At 38.5% G+C, this 20,531-nt stretch overlaps 1 protein-coding gene across 1 annotated transcript; it reads right to left on the bottom strand.

The window, feature by feature from the left end:
• Positions 1 to 4,510: 4,510 nt before the first annotated feature.
• On the bottom strand, positions 4,511 to 18,013 carry SARAF (store-operated calcium entry associated regulatory factor). The gene is made up of 6 exons (XM_072950336.1): positions 17,881 to 18,013; positions 12,798 to 12,976; positions 9,217 to 9,634; positions 7,217 to 7,346; positions 6,425 to 6,579; positions 4,511 to 4,782 (listed from the first exon to the last, which is right to left on the bottom strand). The coding sequence occupies exons 1-6, from the start codon at positions 17,981 to 17,983 to the stop codon at positions 4,757 to 4,759; spliced, it is 1,011 nt and encodes a 336-aa protein (XP_072806437.1). The 5' UTR covers positions 17,984 to 18,013; the 3' UTR covers positions 4,511 to 4,756.
• Positions 18,014 to 20,531: the final 2,518 nt, after the last annotated feature.

Raw genomic sequence — 20,531 nt, 5'->3', positions numbered from 1 at the left:
TGATGGTATGGTTCCAATCCAAAGACTGGCAGGCTTGAAGCTGATGCTTCAGTTCAAAGGCAGTCAGGGAGAAGGAATTCGCTTTTATTTGGGGAAAGGTCAGCCCTTTTGTACTATTCAGGCCTTCAACTGATGAGTCCCACTTACAGTAGGGAGAGCAATCTACTTTACTGAATCTACTGATTTAAATGTTAATCTCACCCAAAAACACCCCCACAGAATAATGTTTGTCCAAATATCTGGGTGCCCCATGGCCCAGTTGAGACATAAAATTAACCATCACAACACGGAAAGATGGAAGCCATCCGAGAGGTTGCCTTTGTCTGTTTCCCACCAGTGCTGGCACTTTCCCTGCAGAAAGTGACAGTAGATCCTTTCATTTCCATGAAGTCCATTAAATAACAAATGTGAATCCCTTGACAAGTATCAAGTCAAGCAATACTGATCTAGTAACACGAATGCTGCTGTAATGAAGAGTCTGACTCCATTTTTTGATGTCTGACTGCTGACACCTTTTAAGCTTCAGCCTTCCCTCTTCCCCTTGTGTCCTGGCCTTGCATAAGAGCTCTCACCCCAGCTCCACCCACTAATCATGATTAAAACTCACTTGAAACCTGCTTGAGAGGCCTGCCTTGTTCTCCCAAGACAACTCAGTTATGTAAATAATAAACCTGAGTTCTCATACCCTCTTGTGTATGGGAGATGTCATCAGTCTCGACATCTAATCCAAACTTTGGGTGGGGGTCTACCTGCCTCTGCAGGGATCCTAACAGCATATATTTAAATAAGTGATTATTTTGTTTACCAGATGTGAACCCAACTATCACGATACAGTAAACAATTTTACCAATCTGTTTGTCATGATGATTTTGGAGCTCCCAGGTTCAAAAGAATTCATTCTCCCAGTAAGACATCCTACTTGCAGAGGTTTTCCTAACTAATATGGTTTTAAATAACTGTAGGAAGCAATTTCTCTAACTCATGCCATCGTCCCTTTCTTGCTAGCCAGAGCAGCTATGGTGGGCCATTGTATGAGGAGAACAAAACCAGCATATGATTGATTTCTGATTCATTCACTCAATATGTACCTATTGAATGCCTGCTATAAGACAGACACTGTTCTGAGCAGTGCAAATACAGTATAAAACAATGTAGACAAACCCCCCTGCTCTTGTGGGGCTTATATTCTAATGAGAGAGGGTAGAAAAAATAATAATAAATTAGAAGATAATAAGTGCTATGGGGAAAACATGCAACAGAGTAAGGGAGATGCAACGTCCTGGGGCAGAAATAGGGAGCTGGCAATTTTAGAGCAGTTGGAGTTCATGGCTGTTGATTACTAAACATATTTGGGTTTCCATTTCCAAGCCCATGCAAGGATTGTACTTCCCTACCATGTTAAAGCTAGGTATGGCCACGGGACTTGGTTTGGCCAATGAAGAGCAGAAATGGCATGTCACCTCCGGACAGAAGCTCTGTCAGGACAGTGCATGATTCTACACGTGCCCTCCCCTCTGCTGCAGAAATAGCAGCAGTATGTCCCAAAAGGAAGCTTCTATCAGCCAGAATCCCTGAGCTAACTGTGATGAGCTGAAGCCCCTAGTGAGACTTGGGGACTGTTTGTAACCAGTCCACCTTGACATATGCAAGCAGTCCGAGTAGACCTCATTGAAGTGACAGATGATGGTGATCTGAACCTGAGTGGCAATAGTGGAAAAGATGAGATGTCATCAGAATCTGGACTTATTTTTATGTATAGAAAATAATTAAGTACTATATGACTGAAAATGGGAGACCAGTGACAGCAGACCACACTGGTTCTAATAGTATGTCAAAAACATTTCATGTGAAAAACAACTGTGACACAACAACCCTTATATTCTGGTAACAGTCTAGGAGAAGATAATCTATCTAGTAGGTCTACAAAGGCATTAACAACCCACAAAATAATAAAAGTGGACATTTCACTGCTCAGTAACTTTGTATAGTGGAACATTACTGCCCTCTAGTGACGAAAGAAAAAAATTTAGAAAAAGCTAGGCAGTGGCAACCAATGCTAGGAAATACACATTTTGAAGTTTTGGGTTCTTTGTACCATGACAGGTTACTTCGTAACAAATTTTGATTAGGAGATACCATGAGCGATTCTATGTCAGGGAAAATACAATCTGGCATTGCTTGCTCTTCAAAGTTATTCACAACTTACAAGAAAGCAAGAACTCTGAAACCCATTGGTTAAGGTATAATAACTAGTGTAGGTGTAAGAATTAGTAGCATTTGTATTGACAACACAAATCTTTTCCTGTGCTCCATAAAAGAAAATTAATGAAGTTTAGTGAGTGTAACTTGGAATTTCTGAATTTTGTTTGTTTGTTTGTTTTTTAGCCTCTTTTACAAATGCAGTATAGTGGCAAATTTTCTGACTGTAGTTCATATGAAAGAGTGGCATTTTTTAAATCATCTTCATAAGCTCAATATGAAATAGTAGAGAGATGTAGCTGCCAAAAAGGCTACAATAATAAAATGTCCATCCATATCAAGAAGCAATATAACTATTCAACTTTGTACCAGTATAACAGGTATGAACTATTCAATTAGCTTGAGGAACAAATATGGTTGCATCTCTTATTTTTCCCAATTAAACTGGGCCAGAACCCCAATATTTTAGATTAACTAAAGGTATAATACCTCTCAAGGGACAGCTCTTCTGATCACTCCCTCCCCTTATTCAAGAACCCCAGGGACATTGTTCAAAGAACCTGAACATTATTTCTTAAATGCCTTCCAGAGAACAATCTGAAGAATTTGATCCAGCCATTAGCAAGCAAAATTTTCAGCTACCATTGTTGTTGCCACGTTCTGAAAACTGGTCTTGATGTATTCATCTCCACTGTTCTTTTCAGTCCCTCTTCATGTACAGGCCACAGTGATGCTCTACTCCTAAACAATAATTAGCAAATGAGGGAAGAGGTAATAAAATGCACTCTCTTTTATATTTGACCTTCCAGTAAGGAGAAATGGGGTAAGGATTTTGTGTAATATACCAAAAGAAAAACTGTTTCCTCTATAACAAAGATTTCTACCAAGTTTTACTGATAAAAACAAAGAACAGTCTATTCACAATACTCTTTCAAGGGCTTCCTAAATCACATTTTAAAGTCTGAACAAAGGTTTGTTTTTAAGTGGTTCCTAAAAGGTAAAAATGAGACTCTTAGGTGGCAGAGCTTAACTACAACAGATTGGGTAACCTTTGCAGGTTGGAAGGCTTGAGGATTTAATTATTTTTTTAATGAGTAATTTTTCAGCAGAGGCTTCTTTTCACACCATTTCTAAATTAAATTAAAAATTTTTAAAAACATTTACCAAATTGAAACAGCACATAAAACTTTACCCAGCTTAAACTACTTTTGCTTCCTTAAAACAGGTTGTTAATTCATCAGACCTGGAGTTACTCTACAGAGACAGCACTGCACATGTGCAAGACGGGAACCCATATCTCCAGGACAACCCTGGAACAAAGAATCTTCAGTTTACAGAACTCAAACAATAGAAATGATGCCCCCAGAGCCCTCTCCAAAGCCAGAAGTCCTTCAGTGAGAAAATCCAGCTTCCAGCAGCTGGTTACCATACACTGGAGACAAGCTGATTAGCTTATTCCCCTAACACCTTAAATTTCTCCCTGAACCCTCCCTGAATGGGGGAGACAGATTTGAGCTCTGCTTCCTGTCTCTTTGCCAGTCAACCTTGATATACAGCTCTCTCTCTTCTCAGAATCCAGTGCCATAGTACTGGCTTCTATGTGCTTTAGGCAGAAAGCTCTTGCTTGATAACAAAAAGACTGGTAGCTAAGGCAAGACTACCATGGGAAATTACTGTTTAGGGAGAGAGATCTTTTGCATGAACCTCCTTTTTTTGGGAAAAAGGGTAAAAAAGTAACACCAACTTCTGTTAACACTGGAAGAAAGAAACAATAAAACCTCTTCTTTGGTTGGTTATTTTTGTCATTTTAATTAAGATTGAAACAGACTGCTACAACATTTGAGATTCCAGAGAATTGCATGCTTCTGCTATTAGAAAACCTTTGCTGAAGCACTTGAACTTTTACCTCTAAAAAAAAAGAATATGGAGGTTTCAAGCATTTTTGTCAACACACAGTCATTCATAACAACCTTCTAGATACTTATTTTGTACCTTTTCCTAAAAAAGGTTAACTCTCACTTACCAAAACCCCACCCACTACTGATGGATTCAAAGCTCCTGAGCTCAGAAGTGATCAAAACACACAGGTAAGTAGAAGTCCAAAGCTTGGTTTAAATGTTTGAAGAACAGCAACACCCAATAATACATACCAAATAGATGACCATCGTTTCTATGATGCAATGACTTGTCAACTAGAACCACCTGAGATTGAAAATTTCCATACTCAGTGTCTACTGGTGTCTAAAGCCTTCACTCTTAATGCTTATGGCATCACAGGTTCTAGAAATTACACACCATTCCACAGTAATCATCACTTTGAAAAACTATAATAGACATCTGCATGTTACACAAACATACAATTCTCTACATGAGCATTGTGTCACATGTCAACTCAGCCTCAAACAATAGAATACAAAAAGCCATACAGGACAAAACACCACTGAACTTTTGCATATTCCCTTTGCTCAGTTGTCAGCAGGTAACACAGTTTTTTAAGAGAAAGAGATGAAAAATCAGAAATTTTGCATCCAGTGTTTGACCCCAACTTTTCACTTTCTTATCGTCTCCTGGTACCACCATATCCTAGAATGAGAAGAGTAAATTCTCATTAGTTTCTTTTTAATGTATTAGACTTGCTTATAAAATTACAAAAGTAATACATGTCTACTGTTAGCAAGTGAGTAAGAGATATGAGGGAAGGGGGTGAGGATGAGTGTGGACCAGCTGTGCAAGATGCAGTCCGTCGCCTCCCACAACAGCCCTTCCAATCATCCAATCATCGTCAAGTCCCCTAAACACACACATACTGTAACTTTAGTCAGGAAACCAAACATGGTACAGGCAATATCCAAAGTCTAAGCCAAAAAGCAGAGAGGCCAACAGAGCCTAAGCCAGGCCCTGCCACACACACACACACACACGTGTTCCTATCTGGAAATTCAATTTTTTTCCAGATTTTCTTATAAGTTATTTGGTAATGTCTTCTGATTTTCTTCATAAATCCCATATACTTCTAGCTGACATATATGGTTTCTTACAATTTTTGCATCCACTGAAAATGAGTTGTCCTTTGTCACATTATGTTCTATGTAGTTACATTTTTAGATATCCTCTCAATCATTACTGACCCTTTCACTCTCCAAAAGTAACCACTATCTTAACATCTAACGCCAGATTAGTTTTGCTTGTTTGTAAATATGCATATTTATGAAACATGAATGTTGCAATCATATTGAATATATTTTGTGCTTTGCTTCTTTCTGTACATTTGGAAATCTATCCACATTATTGCATACAACTATTTATTCATTCTCCTGTTGCACAGTATTCCACTATAGGAATATAACTCAGTTTATTCATCCATTTTACTGCTTTCTCCCAGTTGGAGGCTATTACGAATAAGGATGCTATGAACTATGAACATCCTAGTACTTAGCTTTCAGTGTACAAGCGTATGCATTTCTGCTGCTATATATCTGTGACACTGCTGGATCTTGGATACGCTTACGTTCAGTTTTACTAGGTGATGCCAAACAGTTTTTCAAAGGGATTGTACCAATTTATTCACACCAGCACTATGAGAATTTCACTCTTACATTTTAAAATACATTTAAATACATTTTCTCAATTTCAAGAATTATTCATTGTTCTGTAAACTTCCCTCTGATGAAGAAGACAAGTTTAATCCACAGTAATCTATTACTGCCTCATTATCCATTACCTTCCAGTCTTTGCTAAATAATTAGCTGGATGTTTACCTCCAAATAATTCTTTTTTATATTACATCTCTGTTCTTTTACAGAATTTCCTCTTAGCAATTGCAATAAACATATTTTTGACAATTATTTAAAGTGTGGTTGAATACATTTTTATTGAGTTTTACTAAACTAAGGAAAGTTCAACCTTCTACCTAAAAAATTTCCATTTTAGAGCTTAAAGGACTCCTAGAGATCACAGAATTAAATGTACATGGAAACCAATGTCCAGGAAGGTTTAAAACCTTGGTTAGTGGCAGAAGTGAGTTTAACCAAATTCCTGTTTGAGTTTTATAGCATAGAAGTGAGAGGAAAGAATGAATCTGAGTTATAATCTTAGTTAACTGGGCAACTAATATTTCTGATGGGCAGACCAAAGAAAACCATGATTGCTAAATATACAGTTACTCATCTTAAATTTCAAAGTATTTCTGTACCTTACGTAACAGGAACTTTATTTTTGCTCTCACCTGACGCTGTTCTGGTTCTTGGCTCTGAGCCTGAACATGCCGAATAGCTTCCCGGGCCCCCCCCAGGCGGCGAGTAAGTGCGGCTGTTCCAGGAGCTGGAGTGCGAGGCGGGGTGCGACGGGTAGTACCATGAGTCCGAGAAGCGTGTGGCAGCTCTAGAAAGACAGAAAAGTGTGTCGGGCATTTTTCTTGTGGCTGTGATTTTTAAATCCCTTCCGATTCCTAAACCATCAGAAAAAAAATCTTTATCAAGTGTTTTTCCCTCAACGCTCTGGCACATTAGGGTTAACATGAAATAAATATTGTTTTATATTTCTGCCAGTGTTATGGTCATTGCTATGAGGGAAGATAAGGACAGGGAATAAAGGCTCTTTCTGAATTCACATTCAAGTGAAATCTAAACTTAAACTACTATTAATACTGAAGACATTCCAAAATCTGGTCCCACGCTCTTTTCACCCTTGCTTCTATCATTCTACTACCAAACCAGAATCCCAACTGTTCTCCAAATGCTGTGTTCTTTCCTGCCTTCAATATGTCAAGTCAACTGTCTTTCTCCTAGCTCACGTCTGTAAGCATGACATGTGAATGAAAATAACTCATATATCACATGTAATATTGATCAGAGCACAGACAGCATTCCTTCCCCATCCCCAGAGAATCTGACTGAACAGGGTAATGTCACCATAATTTATTCTCCTTAACAAAAACAAACCCAGGCAAATTGTAAGCAAAACCAGCCTCTAAAGAAAGGCTGAATTAAAGAGCAGGTGAGATAAATGCAAAGCCTACCTATTGCTGCCAAACAAATATCCTAATATTCCTCCAGTTCCCAAGCCGGTCCAGAACCCTGGTCCTGAATTTTCATGTCCTCCTTGTCCCGTGAAAGCACTGCCAAAACCGTAAGTTGCACCATGCGGTCCTAGAAACAGAAATGATTCATATCCTCACTTAGACTAAACATAGCCTACAAAACTAAAGGGAGTATGACATGTCGATATTTTCACTTGTACGATTTATTAATAATGCTCAGGCCTCAACTTACAAACAACATATATTCAAAAAGTGTATTCATAAAATACTGTTTACAAAACAGTGTTTATAAAATCAAGGAGCGCCTGCCTTTCCCACACACATGGAAAAGGCGAATGTACTTTAGGATAAGGGAGGGTGGTTTCCTCCTGTGAGGTCACATCTGCCCTGTTCAAGATCAGCCACTAGAAGATGACCCCACGTGTCAGAGTTACTTCCTTTCTACACGGTGAACATCTCTAGAAGCCCCAGTTGAGATCTGTACCTGAGTGTTTCATGGAGGAATTCAAGAGGATATTTGCTACTTGGGAAGTCAGGTCTTAAAAGTGACCCCAAAAAATTTCTGCTCAAGTTTTTCTTAAATTGATGTATAACACACATAAAGGAAAAGTATGCCAATCTTATGTGTACAACATAGTAACTTCATATGTAAGTACCCATGTATGTAACACTACCCACATGAACAAAACTTTCCTAGCATTCCAGGGACTCCCTCGTGGTATCTCCCAACACATACCACCCGCATCAGAGATAAGCTTACTCTGACTTCTCTCACTACACTTTGGTTTTACCCACCCTTGAACTCTTTATAAATAGAATCATATAGTGGGTACTCGTCCGTGTCTGGCATACCATTATGAGAGTCGTCTCCACTACTGCATGTATCAGTTTTTGCTTTTTTCTAAACTTACGTATAGTATTTCAAGGTGTGAAAAAAAAAACCCACACTTTGTCTCATTCTAATGTTTATGGACATTCTATTTCCAGTTTTTGGCTGCTGTGAATAAACTGCTGTGAACATTCTTGTGTGCATCTTTTTGTGCACACATGCATGCACTTCTCTTAGGTCTGTATCTAGGAATGAAATCACTGGGTCATTGGTTGGCATGTGTCTGTTTTAGTAGATACTGACAGTTTTCCAAAGTGTTTTATCATTTTAACTTCTTCTAGCAAGTTCCAGCTGACTGTATCTTTGCCCTTAATTGGGACTGTGTCTTTTTAATGTTAGCCATTATGGTGGTTATATGGTAGTTAATTAAGAACCAGGTTTTAATGCACATTTTCCTGAAGACTAATGATGCCAAGCACCTTTCGTATTTTTAGTGGACATTTGGATATCTTCTTTTACTACAAAATGGCTGTTCAAGACCTCTGTCCATTTTCAAAATTAGGTTGTCTCTCTTTTCTTGGATTTGTGAGAGTTATTTTTGTAGCTACATGTTCTTTATTGGAAATATGTTACTTCTTCCAGTCTGTGGCTTGCCTCTTCACTCTCTTAATGTTGTGTTTTGATGACTAGACATTCTTAATTTAAATGAAGTGTAATTTATCCATCTTTTCTTTTTGGCTAGCATTTTTTATATTCTAAGAAGTTTTTGCCTATCATGACAAATATTTCCCTATGTTTTCTTCTGGAAACAATTATTTTACTTTTTATGTTGAGCTCTGTCATACTTCAGGAAAAAAAAATTGTGTATGGTTTGAGACAGAGTTCAAGGTAAATGCTTATTACCAAATCTGATCAAGTTTGTTCTGATTAGGATCATTTACAATTTAATCATGCATCCTTAACATAGTAATCACAATTATCCCTACAGAGAAACAAAACAGAAGAGGTAAAAGAAGGTGAAAGTACAAAATAAAATAAGGAGACAGATCTGCTTTTGTTTCCCAATGCAACCATTTCCTATTTCAGAAACCTGCACAGGATTCACGACCTGACTTCCACCCTACTCACTGTCGTTGCTAGGGAAACATACCTGTGAATTCAGGCTTGAAGCCTGTGGGAGGGGGTCCTGCTGAGTTGCTGAATCTCTGATACTGATGAGAATATGGAGGATACTCAGAATATGGTGGAGGAGAGTCTTGACCATCACTGAGGAAGAATTTATAAACTCCAAAGGCAATAGCAAGCAGCACCACAATGGTAAGGACTCCACTGATGTTACAAGAATCTGGGGAGTACAACTTATTATAATAATCAGAGAAAGAGTTAAAGCCATGGTTTTTTCCAGACTCTCTCAATTTCTTCAGGCCAAGTTCTGTGTAATCTAAGTTATACTCCAAGCCACAGGAACCTCTTAGTACATACTGGTCTTCAGAGGATTCATAGCCTTCACAGCTCACCACAGTTTTTCCAAATTTGTACGCGATATCTAAATCAGTCTTACATTCCCACTGTGAAGAAAAGTAGAAACAGATTATTAGAACCAAATAGTTTTTTCCTTTCATTTAATATACATTATTTGGGCTATACAGCTATCATAAAACAGCAAAAAGAAGCAAGGGAATGATAAACAAAATTCAGGATGAGTATTTCTGTATTGGGGGGGCTTCAGAGATATTGGTGATGTTAATGTACACTTAAGCTAGGTGGTGGGTACGTGAGGGCTCATTTTATTACCATTCCTTATTCCTTACATATAGATATAAGGAGTTCTTTTGTACGTACTAAATACTCCCTAATTTATAAGTTTTAAGCAAATTTTTAAGTGTCAACTTTTTACCACTGTTGTTAAAGATGGTTTCTTGAAAAATAAAGTTTTTTTTAAATGTTAAGGCTCAAAAATTAGCATCATATATGAATATCTGGTAGCTACAAAGACTATCAGAGACAGTGCACAATCATCTGAGAAAACTTTCTACATAATTCTATAAAAGGCATAGATCATCTTTCCCAGGGTCTAATCCTTTAAGTAATTTCCTTAAGTTTTTTTTTAAAGATATTTAGAAAAATGCAAAAAGAATCTGCACTAGCCTCAAATTTTTACACGTTTTAAAAAAGCACCCCAGTTTAGTTTAAATTCTGTAACTACTTTGAGCTGAGTAGGTAACATGTTCTTTAACAACATTTTAAAAGACATAAACTAAAATAGATCTGATTGGTTCTATTGCTTTTCTCTTTTTTGGACAAATTATCTTCTTCACTCAAACTTTAGATACACTGTAACAGCTTTATTCAGATATAATTCACATACTATTACATGTTCACTCATTTCAATGGTTGTCAGTATACTCAGAGTTGTGCAACCATCCCCACAATCAATTTCAGAATATTTTCATCACCCCCAAAAGAAATCTCATCTCCATCAGCAGTCACTCCCTATGTACCCCCAAATCTCCCAGCTCTAGACAACCACCAATCTGTCTTCAAGGATTTCTGTATTCTGGACATTTCTTGTAAATGGAATCATACAATATGCAGTTCGAGGTGACTGGCTTCTTTCACTTGGCAGAGTATTTTCAAGGTTCACACGTGTTCATGTATCAGCACTTCATTCCTTTTTATAGCTAAATAATATTCTACTATATGGATGTACCACATTTTATTAATTCATTCATCAGTGATGGACATTTGGGCTGTTTCTACTTTTTGGCTATTATGAATAATGCTGCTACAAGCTTTTATGTATGTTTCTGTGTGGACACATGTTTTCAAGTCTCTTGGATATTCACCTAGGAGTGGAGTGACTGGGGCATACAGTAACTCTTTGTTCAAACTTTTGAGAAACTGCCAGCCAGTTTTCCAAAATGGCTGTGTCATTTCACATACCAGTGTATGAGTTTCTCCACATCCTCAACAATGTTTGTTAGTATCTGTCTTTTTGATTATAGGCATCTTGTTGGGTGTGAGCTAGTTTCTTATTGTGGTTTTGACTTGTATTTCCCTGATGACTAATGATGCTAAACATTTTTCATGTTTTTATTGGCTATCTGCATATCTTCTTTGAAGAAATGTCTAGCCAGATGTTTTACCCACTTATAAATTTGGTAATTTGTCTTCTTACTGAGTTGTAACAGTTCTACATATTTTCTGGACACAAGTTCCCTATCAGATACATAGCTGCAAAAGCTTTCTCCTATTGTATGGGTCCTTTTCTCTTTCTTGATGGTGTCCTTTGAAGCCTAAAAGTTTTTAATTTGGATAATATACAATTTTTCTATTTTTTTTGTTGTTACTAAACTATTTCATTTTTAAATAATTTTATTTGAAGGAAAATGTATAAGCTTGTTGATTTAGATAAATAAGACAAATTAAATCTCTATTATTATTTCGCACTGTCATTTCCTTAACAGTATATACTAAAAGTGTCTTCTGATTATTATATTTAAACTTTCAGAATTAGAAGAGGCTCTCTTCTGCTACTAAGTCCATGTATGAAGTCCTCCATGCTTCTCTGCTCACGCCATTCATGCCTTTCTCTATTTCTTCAGCTCTAAAAATCTTATCCTTCCTTCCTAACACAGTACATACATTCTTCCTGAAGTCTTTCCCAATCCTCTCGACCAGACATGACTTTACAACACTCTGTTGGCACCTACACGTAATGTGAGTGCTTATCTTATCTTTGCAATTAGGAAGAGAGTTTCCTGAGGGTTGTGACTCCATCATTCATTTTTATATACTATTTAATATATGTTTAATGAATGACTTTACCATTAGTATCTTTTTTCCCATCAAGACTGAAAAGTAATATGAAAGTAAAAGTAATTTCAGCTTTAACCTGAAGATACTGTGATTCAGTTAGCAAGACTAGGAAAAAATGTTGTGAAATAAGTATCAATGAGCAAATTTGAACTCTCTCCCTAATTTGCATACACTAGGCCTAAAGATTGTATCAAGCAAGAACATCATTATGATGGAAGGGGGAAATTGTCAACACAAGTTTCTTGCCGAATGACCAGCTATCTTAAATACTTTTTGAAAGGGCAGAATACAAAGTAGAAATCTTCTGGTATTGATTTAAATTGAATTCACTGAATAAAATCTATTCCATTTCCAAAGCATAATAAATTTCGGAACTTCAAGGAGATGGCCTACCCTAAATAAAAAATGCCAGAGTCCTAAAGACAATAAAGCCCACTGAAATGTTTTCATTCAGAAATAACCACCCTCAGTTCTAAAACAATTTTAAAATCAAGCATTTGAAGCACAATAGGGACACATGTACCCCCACCATTTACAACCAACAATCCCTTATCATCTTAACTTTACTTTTTAAGGGTAGGTTGGTATTTGTTGAGGAATGACAGAAAAATGACAACCAAAAGAAATCCTCTACCCCTACCCCCAAGTATATGAAAAGTTTTGAAAATTTACTAACGTCTTAGAAGAAAGTTATGGTATAAATATGACCTGAGTATTTCCAGGCTTCAAAACCAGTTCATTTCTTTTGAAGGACGTTTCTTCCAGAGAATGAATGATTGATTTACATTTGTATATTTTAGGGTAACATGAGATTTTCTTTACATGCTTCCCCAAAATACTCAATAATGTCTCAATAAACACTTTACTGAAAAAAAATTCCATTTAGACTGCTATCAACGTAACGAATATTACCTGCACATCATAACCATCCCAGCCTTTGTTCTGACACTGTATGACTTTTGGGGTATAAGAATCACATCCAGCTGTGCCTCCAACACATTTCAACTGTGGGATGGGATCCAACCTACGGGAAGTGGTATAGCGGTCATGGTGGAGAGTAAGAGCTTTTATATCCCGCAATAATATTCTGTCTGAAACAGTAAGAACACAGTTAAACAGATCTTAAATATCTTATCATACAGAAAGATTCATTCTGATAAAATTCTTGTCATAAGAAATATTTTCATAAGTAAGAGGCTTTCCTGCCTTTTGAGGATGACTCAGAAAGAGAAGCTGAAACCCCTTCCCAGACCCCAAAGTGATCCCAACAACTTCGGGCTTTTTGCACAAATTCAGTCACAACTTTAAGGCCTCCCTTCACATCAGGATGGATGCCCCCTAAACTGTTCCTGTATCGTTATATTCTGCATAATTTTTCCAAAGGTAAGAACCAAAAGTTCATTAATCAGAAATGTTATACTATTGTATGACAACAATAATGATTAATTAAAATGGCAAAAAATATACATGAATGTCCCTGAAGCGCATTTAATGACTTAAATGTCTGTCAATAGGTGAATGGATTAGCAAAATTCTGGCCTATTCACAAAGTGGAATATTCTACAGCAGTTAAAATGAGTGAACTAGAATTCCTGTATCACTATAGAAATAGTAAAAATATTATAAAACAGTACTATATACCGTTAAAGTCTAGACATGTATATAATAATGGTATGAAAACATGCATAGGAATGACTGAATACCAAATTCAGCATCTCTGAGGAGAGAGGAAGAGAAGAGATTTTAGCTCTCTGCCCCTAATGTTTTATTATGTTGAGGGGGTGAGGGGTAGATTTGCTGCAAATACAGTAAAATGTGAAGATTCAATAAAACTGGGTGGTGAGTACATGGGTTTTCACCATATACTTCTGTGTGTTTAAATATTTTAAATATTTCACAATTTTAAAAAATTAGAAACAGTTAAACTATTCCACAAATTAAAAATCACACTGACAAAGTGGTTTAAAAAGAAGTCAACACAAGGAAATTACATCTAGCATTGATGTACATAAATGAATTTTAAAATATTATTGGAAAATGAACAGTTTTCCTATTTATCACCCTTGGACTATGATGGAAGATACTGTGGATTGGTTTACTCAACATCCGTTTTATCGTCAAACTGGCACAACTTCTCACTAAACTGAAAGAATCCTAAAGCCTCTTGCAGCTGCAGTTCCCAAAAGTGAAAGCCACCACTATCAAAACATACATGTAATTAAACCTATGTAATTCAAGCAGTAACACAGGCTTAGAAAAACTGATCACCATGAGCGCAATGTATAAAAATTAATCCCCAATTGTTAAATGTTTATCCTGACTTTCCAGCCAGAACTATAACCTGAAGCAGCCTCATATGATAAGGAAAATCTCAACTTCACTGAACAATACCAGCCAATAAATGCAGAGGAAATGATAGAATTAGAAAAAAAAATCACCATTTTACAACCCCTAAAGAAACTCATTCAGGTAAGGATTAATTAGTTTTAAAATCATTAAGTGAATGGATACTGATATGGTGCCAAGTAACATTATACAGAGTGCTTTCAAGTCACAAGAGGGGAAAAATAAATCTTCACAAAAGAGAAATAAAGCCAATTTAATCCACTAGTCAATCTTAGCACTAATGGTAGAACATTGATATTACAACATAACCTATGATGTAATCCCTGAAAGTATTTAATATGAATCTAACCAATTTTTTGGACCCAATATTCAGTTTACTAGAAATACAGGGAAGGTAAAAAAAAAAGCTAAAATAACACCATGAGAAAACAGAATCCAGAAGGTAGGATATTCTAAAGGACAACAGGCCCAATCCCTTCAGCAAAGCAGAAGCATGAAAAAAAGGACCCTTCTACAGTTTAAAAACACTTAAAGGATAATTCCACTTCTTTAATAAATGATTTGGGCATAACTAGAAGAAAATCCACCTGAAGCTCTAGAAAAACTTTTGGCCACATGGGCCAAAGATCTAACTTCCCAAGAACTATATTAAAATAAAATATGCTATATTAAACCCAAACTACTTCCTAATAAATAAAAAATTGTAACAATGAAAATGCACAATGGTTTAAAAAATCAGAAAGTACTATTAAACTAAATAATAGGAATAATAATTTGAATTTGTTATAGCAGGGTTGAGATAATGCAAAGAATACTGAATTAAATTCCCACCACCAACTTGCCACATGACTTTAGCCAACTCAATTTATCTGTATAAAAATTACCTGTAAAGACTATAATATCCACCTTAAAGTTGGTTGTGAAGCTTAAATATGATTTACTAAAATTATCTAGCAGAGGACTTGACACATAATAGGTGATCAAGTATGATAACTGTTACTGAAAATGTTTAAGGAGTCATATACATACGGGGTTACCATTATCATAACCCTACGGCATCTTTCCTCCCTGGAGGTCCTAAAGGTCGCTATGTTTTGTGTCACCCTAAATTCATGTTGAAGCCCTAATCCCCAATGTGATGGCATTTGGAGGCAGGTATTTGGGGAGGTGATTAATCTTAATTGAGATCATAAGGATGGAGCCCCAATGATGGCATTACTATCCTTGTGAGAAGAGGAACAGTCCAGAGCCCTCTCCCTCTGCCATGTGAGAACATAACAAGATAGCAAAGCCGGAAGAGGGCCCCCACCAGACACCAAATATGCTGGCACCTTGATCTTGGACTTCCCAGCCTCTAGAATGTGAGAAATAAATGTTGTTTACCACCCAGTCCATGGTATTTCCTTTAGCAGCCTGAACTAAGACAAGGTCTAAGAACAAAATGCTCACACCCATACCCCAACTAGTACATCAGTCAAAGATGACACAGAGTTCCCTGAAGTCCAGACTCACAAATTGAAATCGATTTGCAAGTCTCAAATTTAACATGAACAAAACCAGACTCCATCAAACCTGACTCTCCCACAGTCTTCCACATCTCAAGAAATGGTAATTCCACCCTTCTAGTCACTAGACCAAAAAGCATCGAGTCATCTTTGTCTACTCTCCTCCTCTCATCCCTACATTTAATCCCTCAGCTCCACCTTCAAAATAGGTGAGAAGCCAACCACTCTCGTGGACTCTGCTGCTTCTCCCCTGGCCCAAAGCATCACCACTCTTGGAATTCACTGCACAAGCAGCCTCTTTACTGGCCTCCCAGCTTCTCCCATCCACCCCCACACCCTAGTCTGTTTTCCACAAAGCAGACAGAATGAGCCCTAAAATACAAGTCACAGTAGGTCATTTACACCCCTCTTCCTTCAGGTTTCTCATCAAATGTCACCTTAACAGTGACATCTTCCCTGACTAATGTATGTTTTGAAAGTCCCTGTTTCTGCCTGCACCTTGTCCTCCTTATTCTGTTTTATTGTTTCCACACCACTACTCACAATATGAAATGCTACCTACCTGATTTGTTTATTGTCTATTTCTCCTCAATAGATGTAAACTCCTCTGGGGCAAAACACTGTTTTGTTCACTGCTATATTCCCAACACCCAGAAGAGTGATAAATATAAGGTAACTCAATAAAGACTTTTGAAAATTTTTAGATCTCTTTAGAAGTGATTTAGACAGTGATTACTACTTTACTAAATACTTGATAAAAACTAACTCAATACAATGCCTTCATAAACTAGTTCCTCAAAAGAAATTTAAAGCCAAGGAGAATTTATAAAATTAGTTGGGCTTACTCTGCAAAATATTTTGGTGCCTTTTGTTCCGCAACAGTATTATAGAGTAAGTAGACTGAGAACTACCAGGAAGCAGTTCACCATTAATTTAAATTAGGTTCCTTTTTTTAAATCTGTAAACTTCCTTTTTTAATTTAAGAACTGAGCGTTCAAGTAATTAATGTTTTAATCTAGCTTTTAAATTTTAACACTGATCGAAGTCTCCTATTTATATAAGACTTTCTAGGAATATATAAGGAAAATGTATGTACATTTAAACCCAACTTGGCTTTTTATTTATTAGTTATAAAACGTCCATATCAAAGGGGTACTCAAAGTCAAGTATTTACAATCACATTCTCTCATTTTAGCATTTAAGCATAAAATAAGAAACTGCAGAAATAAATCTGTTGCTTACTTCAAAAACAGGCCTTTCCTATCACCAAATCAAGACTGCAATACTTTTCATGCCTTAACATCTTTACTCCCCAAACCAAAAATGATGTTTTCATTGTTTAAAAATCATTGTTCACATCACTCTAATTTAGAAGCACACATCATTTATTAAATGGAAATCTATGTGTGTGTGATATGTGTGTATACAAATACAATCAGTTAAATGGTGTATTATCGATTCCATAAAAATTCGTTGGAGAATTCTAGTAACATAGTGATAGAATCTTTTCCCTAGAAATAACTTGTCGTGTACTATCACATTAAAAAGAAAAGGAAAATTTTTCATTTCAATGGGAAAAGATGGTGTAACGCAATGTACTTCACTGTAATGGTTAGAATAAGCACCATGAGTTATGCTTACATAAATAGTACAGTCTATGACTCTGCTAACCTACCTCCAAGGCTTGCAGCCCTGTCCACTAAGTGTGACTCAGAGACTGTCGGCGCCATGGCAACTGCTAGGTATAGCAACAGGCAGCCATGACAACAGTCAGCCACGATGACATCAGACAGTTATGACAACAAAGCAAGTTGCGCAGGTGAGTGTCCAGCCAGACTCGGGATGAGGGCTGTAGCCCGAGAAAAGAGAAAATGGGCAAATTATGACAGTCCAGGGAAGGGAGAAGGGAACGTTATTAACACTGGAGTCTTCCTGCCCTGTCCACTCCCCAACAGTCCACACTCGTCCAGCAGAACGTCTGGGAAGAGCAAAAGGACCAGGCAGCGCACAGATGAACAGCGAAGAGGATTGAAATGAGGAATTAGGAATGGAAGGGCTCAAACGGAGGCGAATCCTTCTATCACTATGTTACTAGAATTGTCTAACGAAGGAGGCAGGAAGGCGGGAGTGACAGCAGCACTCACCAGGGTCGTTCCAGCCCCAGGCAGAACCGGCGATCAACAGAAGCAAAAGGAGACTAAACACAGGGCAGCATCCAGCCGCTTCCGGCCCGCCGGCCGCCGCCATGGCGCTTGGTGAAGATGGCGCGCGGTTGTCCGGCGCTCACGAGCCGGAACCCGGGGACGCGGAAGTCTGCGCGCCGCTACGCACCGACGCCGGCAGCTCTGGCCGCGCAAAAAGGGAGGTCTATCTGCAGACCCGCTGCCGCAGAGGTCTGTGCGCCAGTCTGACGTCACTGCCGCTGCGGCGCGTGGTAGAACGTGATTGGCCGTTGCTGGGGGGGCGGCTCCTGGGCTGTTGTGGGCGGGGTCAAGGGCGGGACGCCGCCGTTGGGGCGGGGCCAATGGTGGGACGCAGAGGCTGTGGGCGGAGCCGAGGGCAGCCCTCTTGAGGGTCTGTTTAGCGCGAAGGTGCTGCTGTTGCAGAGTTAACTCATCGCAACACTACCTTTTTCAGACAGTTATTTTCAAGCTTTAGTTTGCATAGGAGTCCTTTGGAGTGTTGGTTAAAATTTCAGATTCCTGGACTCCGCCTACAAAAGTTATGATTCAGAAGGTCTGGAGTGGGACTCATGAAGTTGCATCTTTAGGAAGCATCCCAAAGAATTCTGTGGTAGGTGGTCTTTGAAATATAACATTTGGAAATATTGGTTTTAAGGTTTGGACTGACTCTAGACAAAATGTGTAGGCCAAAAAATAGTCCTTAGGGTAGTGAGTGGGTTTTTGTTTTTATTCTTGTTTTTCTAGAAACACTGTGGATCTCATGGCAAAGGTCAAAGAAGCATAATCACTTAGGATTCCCTCATGACCACAGATATTTTCTGACCTGAAGAACAATCCCAGTTGCCCATTAATGTCATAAAGGGTAAATGTCTAATGCCCAACCAACTTGTATTCACAAGAAGAAATTAGGGGACTAGCACCTCACTCAGCCACTAGGCCTCTGGAAGCCCCAAAAGACTTCCTAAAATGTGTCTGTCCTACCACCACCCCCCCCCCACGACTATGTTCCCTCAACCATCCCTGCTCTCAAGGCCAGAATACTGTGGAACAAAACAAATAGTGTTAGTGGTGACAATTAGGGATGGAATCATATACTTTTCCAGAAATTCTGCTAGTCCTTCCAAGATGTTGGGGAGGAGGATGCATATGCCTGCTTCAGTAACTTAGGGAAGGGAGCTGGTGGTTCACAGACTGTCTAAACAGCAGTGTTTCCAGAGCGTATGTTTAAGTGTGCCTTGTGTCTCTGCTATCACATCCTTAAGTGGAAAATCTTTCTTCATGTTTCAGAAGATGGCAGAACTTTTTGCAGTACCTTGAATAGAAAAACAATTCTACTCCACAAGACACAGAAGTGATGTGTTTTTAAAAAATTCTAATTCAACCCTGTAAGTATTGGAGGGAAGTGGGATGGACAATACCATTAGCTTCCCAGGAGCTCTTATTTTAAAGCATGCTGTTATTATCTCTTCTAACCATTCACTCTCTACGTCTTATATGCCAGTTCATCTTACTCTGATGACTGAAAAGATTGAATAATTCAAATCTTATGTCACCCCACCACTACCTGTATATTTTTAAATCCTTCAAAAGATTCTCATTGCTCAGGGTAAAAAAAAAAAAAACAACAAAATAAACAAAATAAAACTCCTGTAAGACGCTGCTATATAACCAAGCTGCCCCACCCCAACCCGGAATAATCTCCACTGGCCTTCTCTCCTCGGTCCAACAGACCAAGCTCCAGGCTCCCACAGTTTGCCGCCAAAGCCCAACATTTCTCTCTACCCACCTCAGCTATAAACACCTTTCCCTCCCCAACATGGCTTTTCCCTTTTCTCACTTTTTCATCCCTTTGTTGTCCCTCCCTCGGGGAAATCTCTTCTAACTAATCTAAATCAAGGGCTTTTCTAAGACCATCTACTCATTTTCCCAGCAGTTATCATTGTTGCAATTTTACACTTGTTTGACTGTCTCACTAAACAGCAAGTTCCTTGAGGGCAGAAACCGTACCTCGTTGCGCTCACCTCAGTACCTACCTCTGTTCCCCACACATAGTAAATGTTCAATCAATTTGTAGGATGACTTAAATAAATGTATTTATACCTCTGCTTTCTCCTTTTTTTCTTAGCCCTGTTACTACCAAAACAAAAAACAAAACAAAAACCTATTCTCACAAAACTCCCAAGAGCTCGAGTTTGTATTAAATCCACCTGTTACTGGGTCCCGCCGCTCCGATCTCGGGTCTCACCGGAACCCTAGTTCTGTATCGGAAAGAGAAGAGCCAAGTACAGACCACCTCCTTTATTACGTGATGGGGAGGAGAAAGAAATGGGTGAGCTTTGAGGAACTCAAAAAGATTCCCCCCAATGCTTCACACCATGCCTCCCCAAAGACGGCGGCCACTCGCGCTCCCTTCTCCTGAAAGAGTGTGGGAGGTCGCGGGATGCGCGACGAGGGCTTCGGCAGGGAGCTCCCCTGACACTGAAGGGAATGCCGCGGCTAGAGTCTACACGGCGGGGACGGAAAGCCTCAGAGGGCGGCAATCCCAGAGCAGCGGAACTGGGGAGGAGGGGGTCTGGCGGACCGCCCCCAGCTCGGCGCGCCCCCCGCGCCCC

Source organism: Vicugna pacos, chromosome 26, assembly GCF_048564905.1.
Source record: "Vicugna pacos chromosome 26, VicPac4, whole genome shotgun sequence".
NCBI classification, from domain to species: domain Eukaryota; kingdom Metazoa; phylum Chordata; class Mammalia; order Artiodactyla; family Camelidae; genus Vicugna; species Vicugna pacos.
Note: the sequence above shows the minus strand (reverse complement) of the source record. Positions and strands in the feature narration are given on the sequence as shown.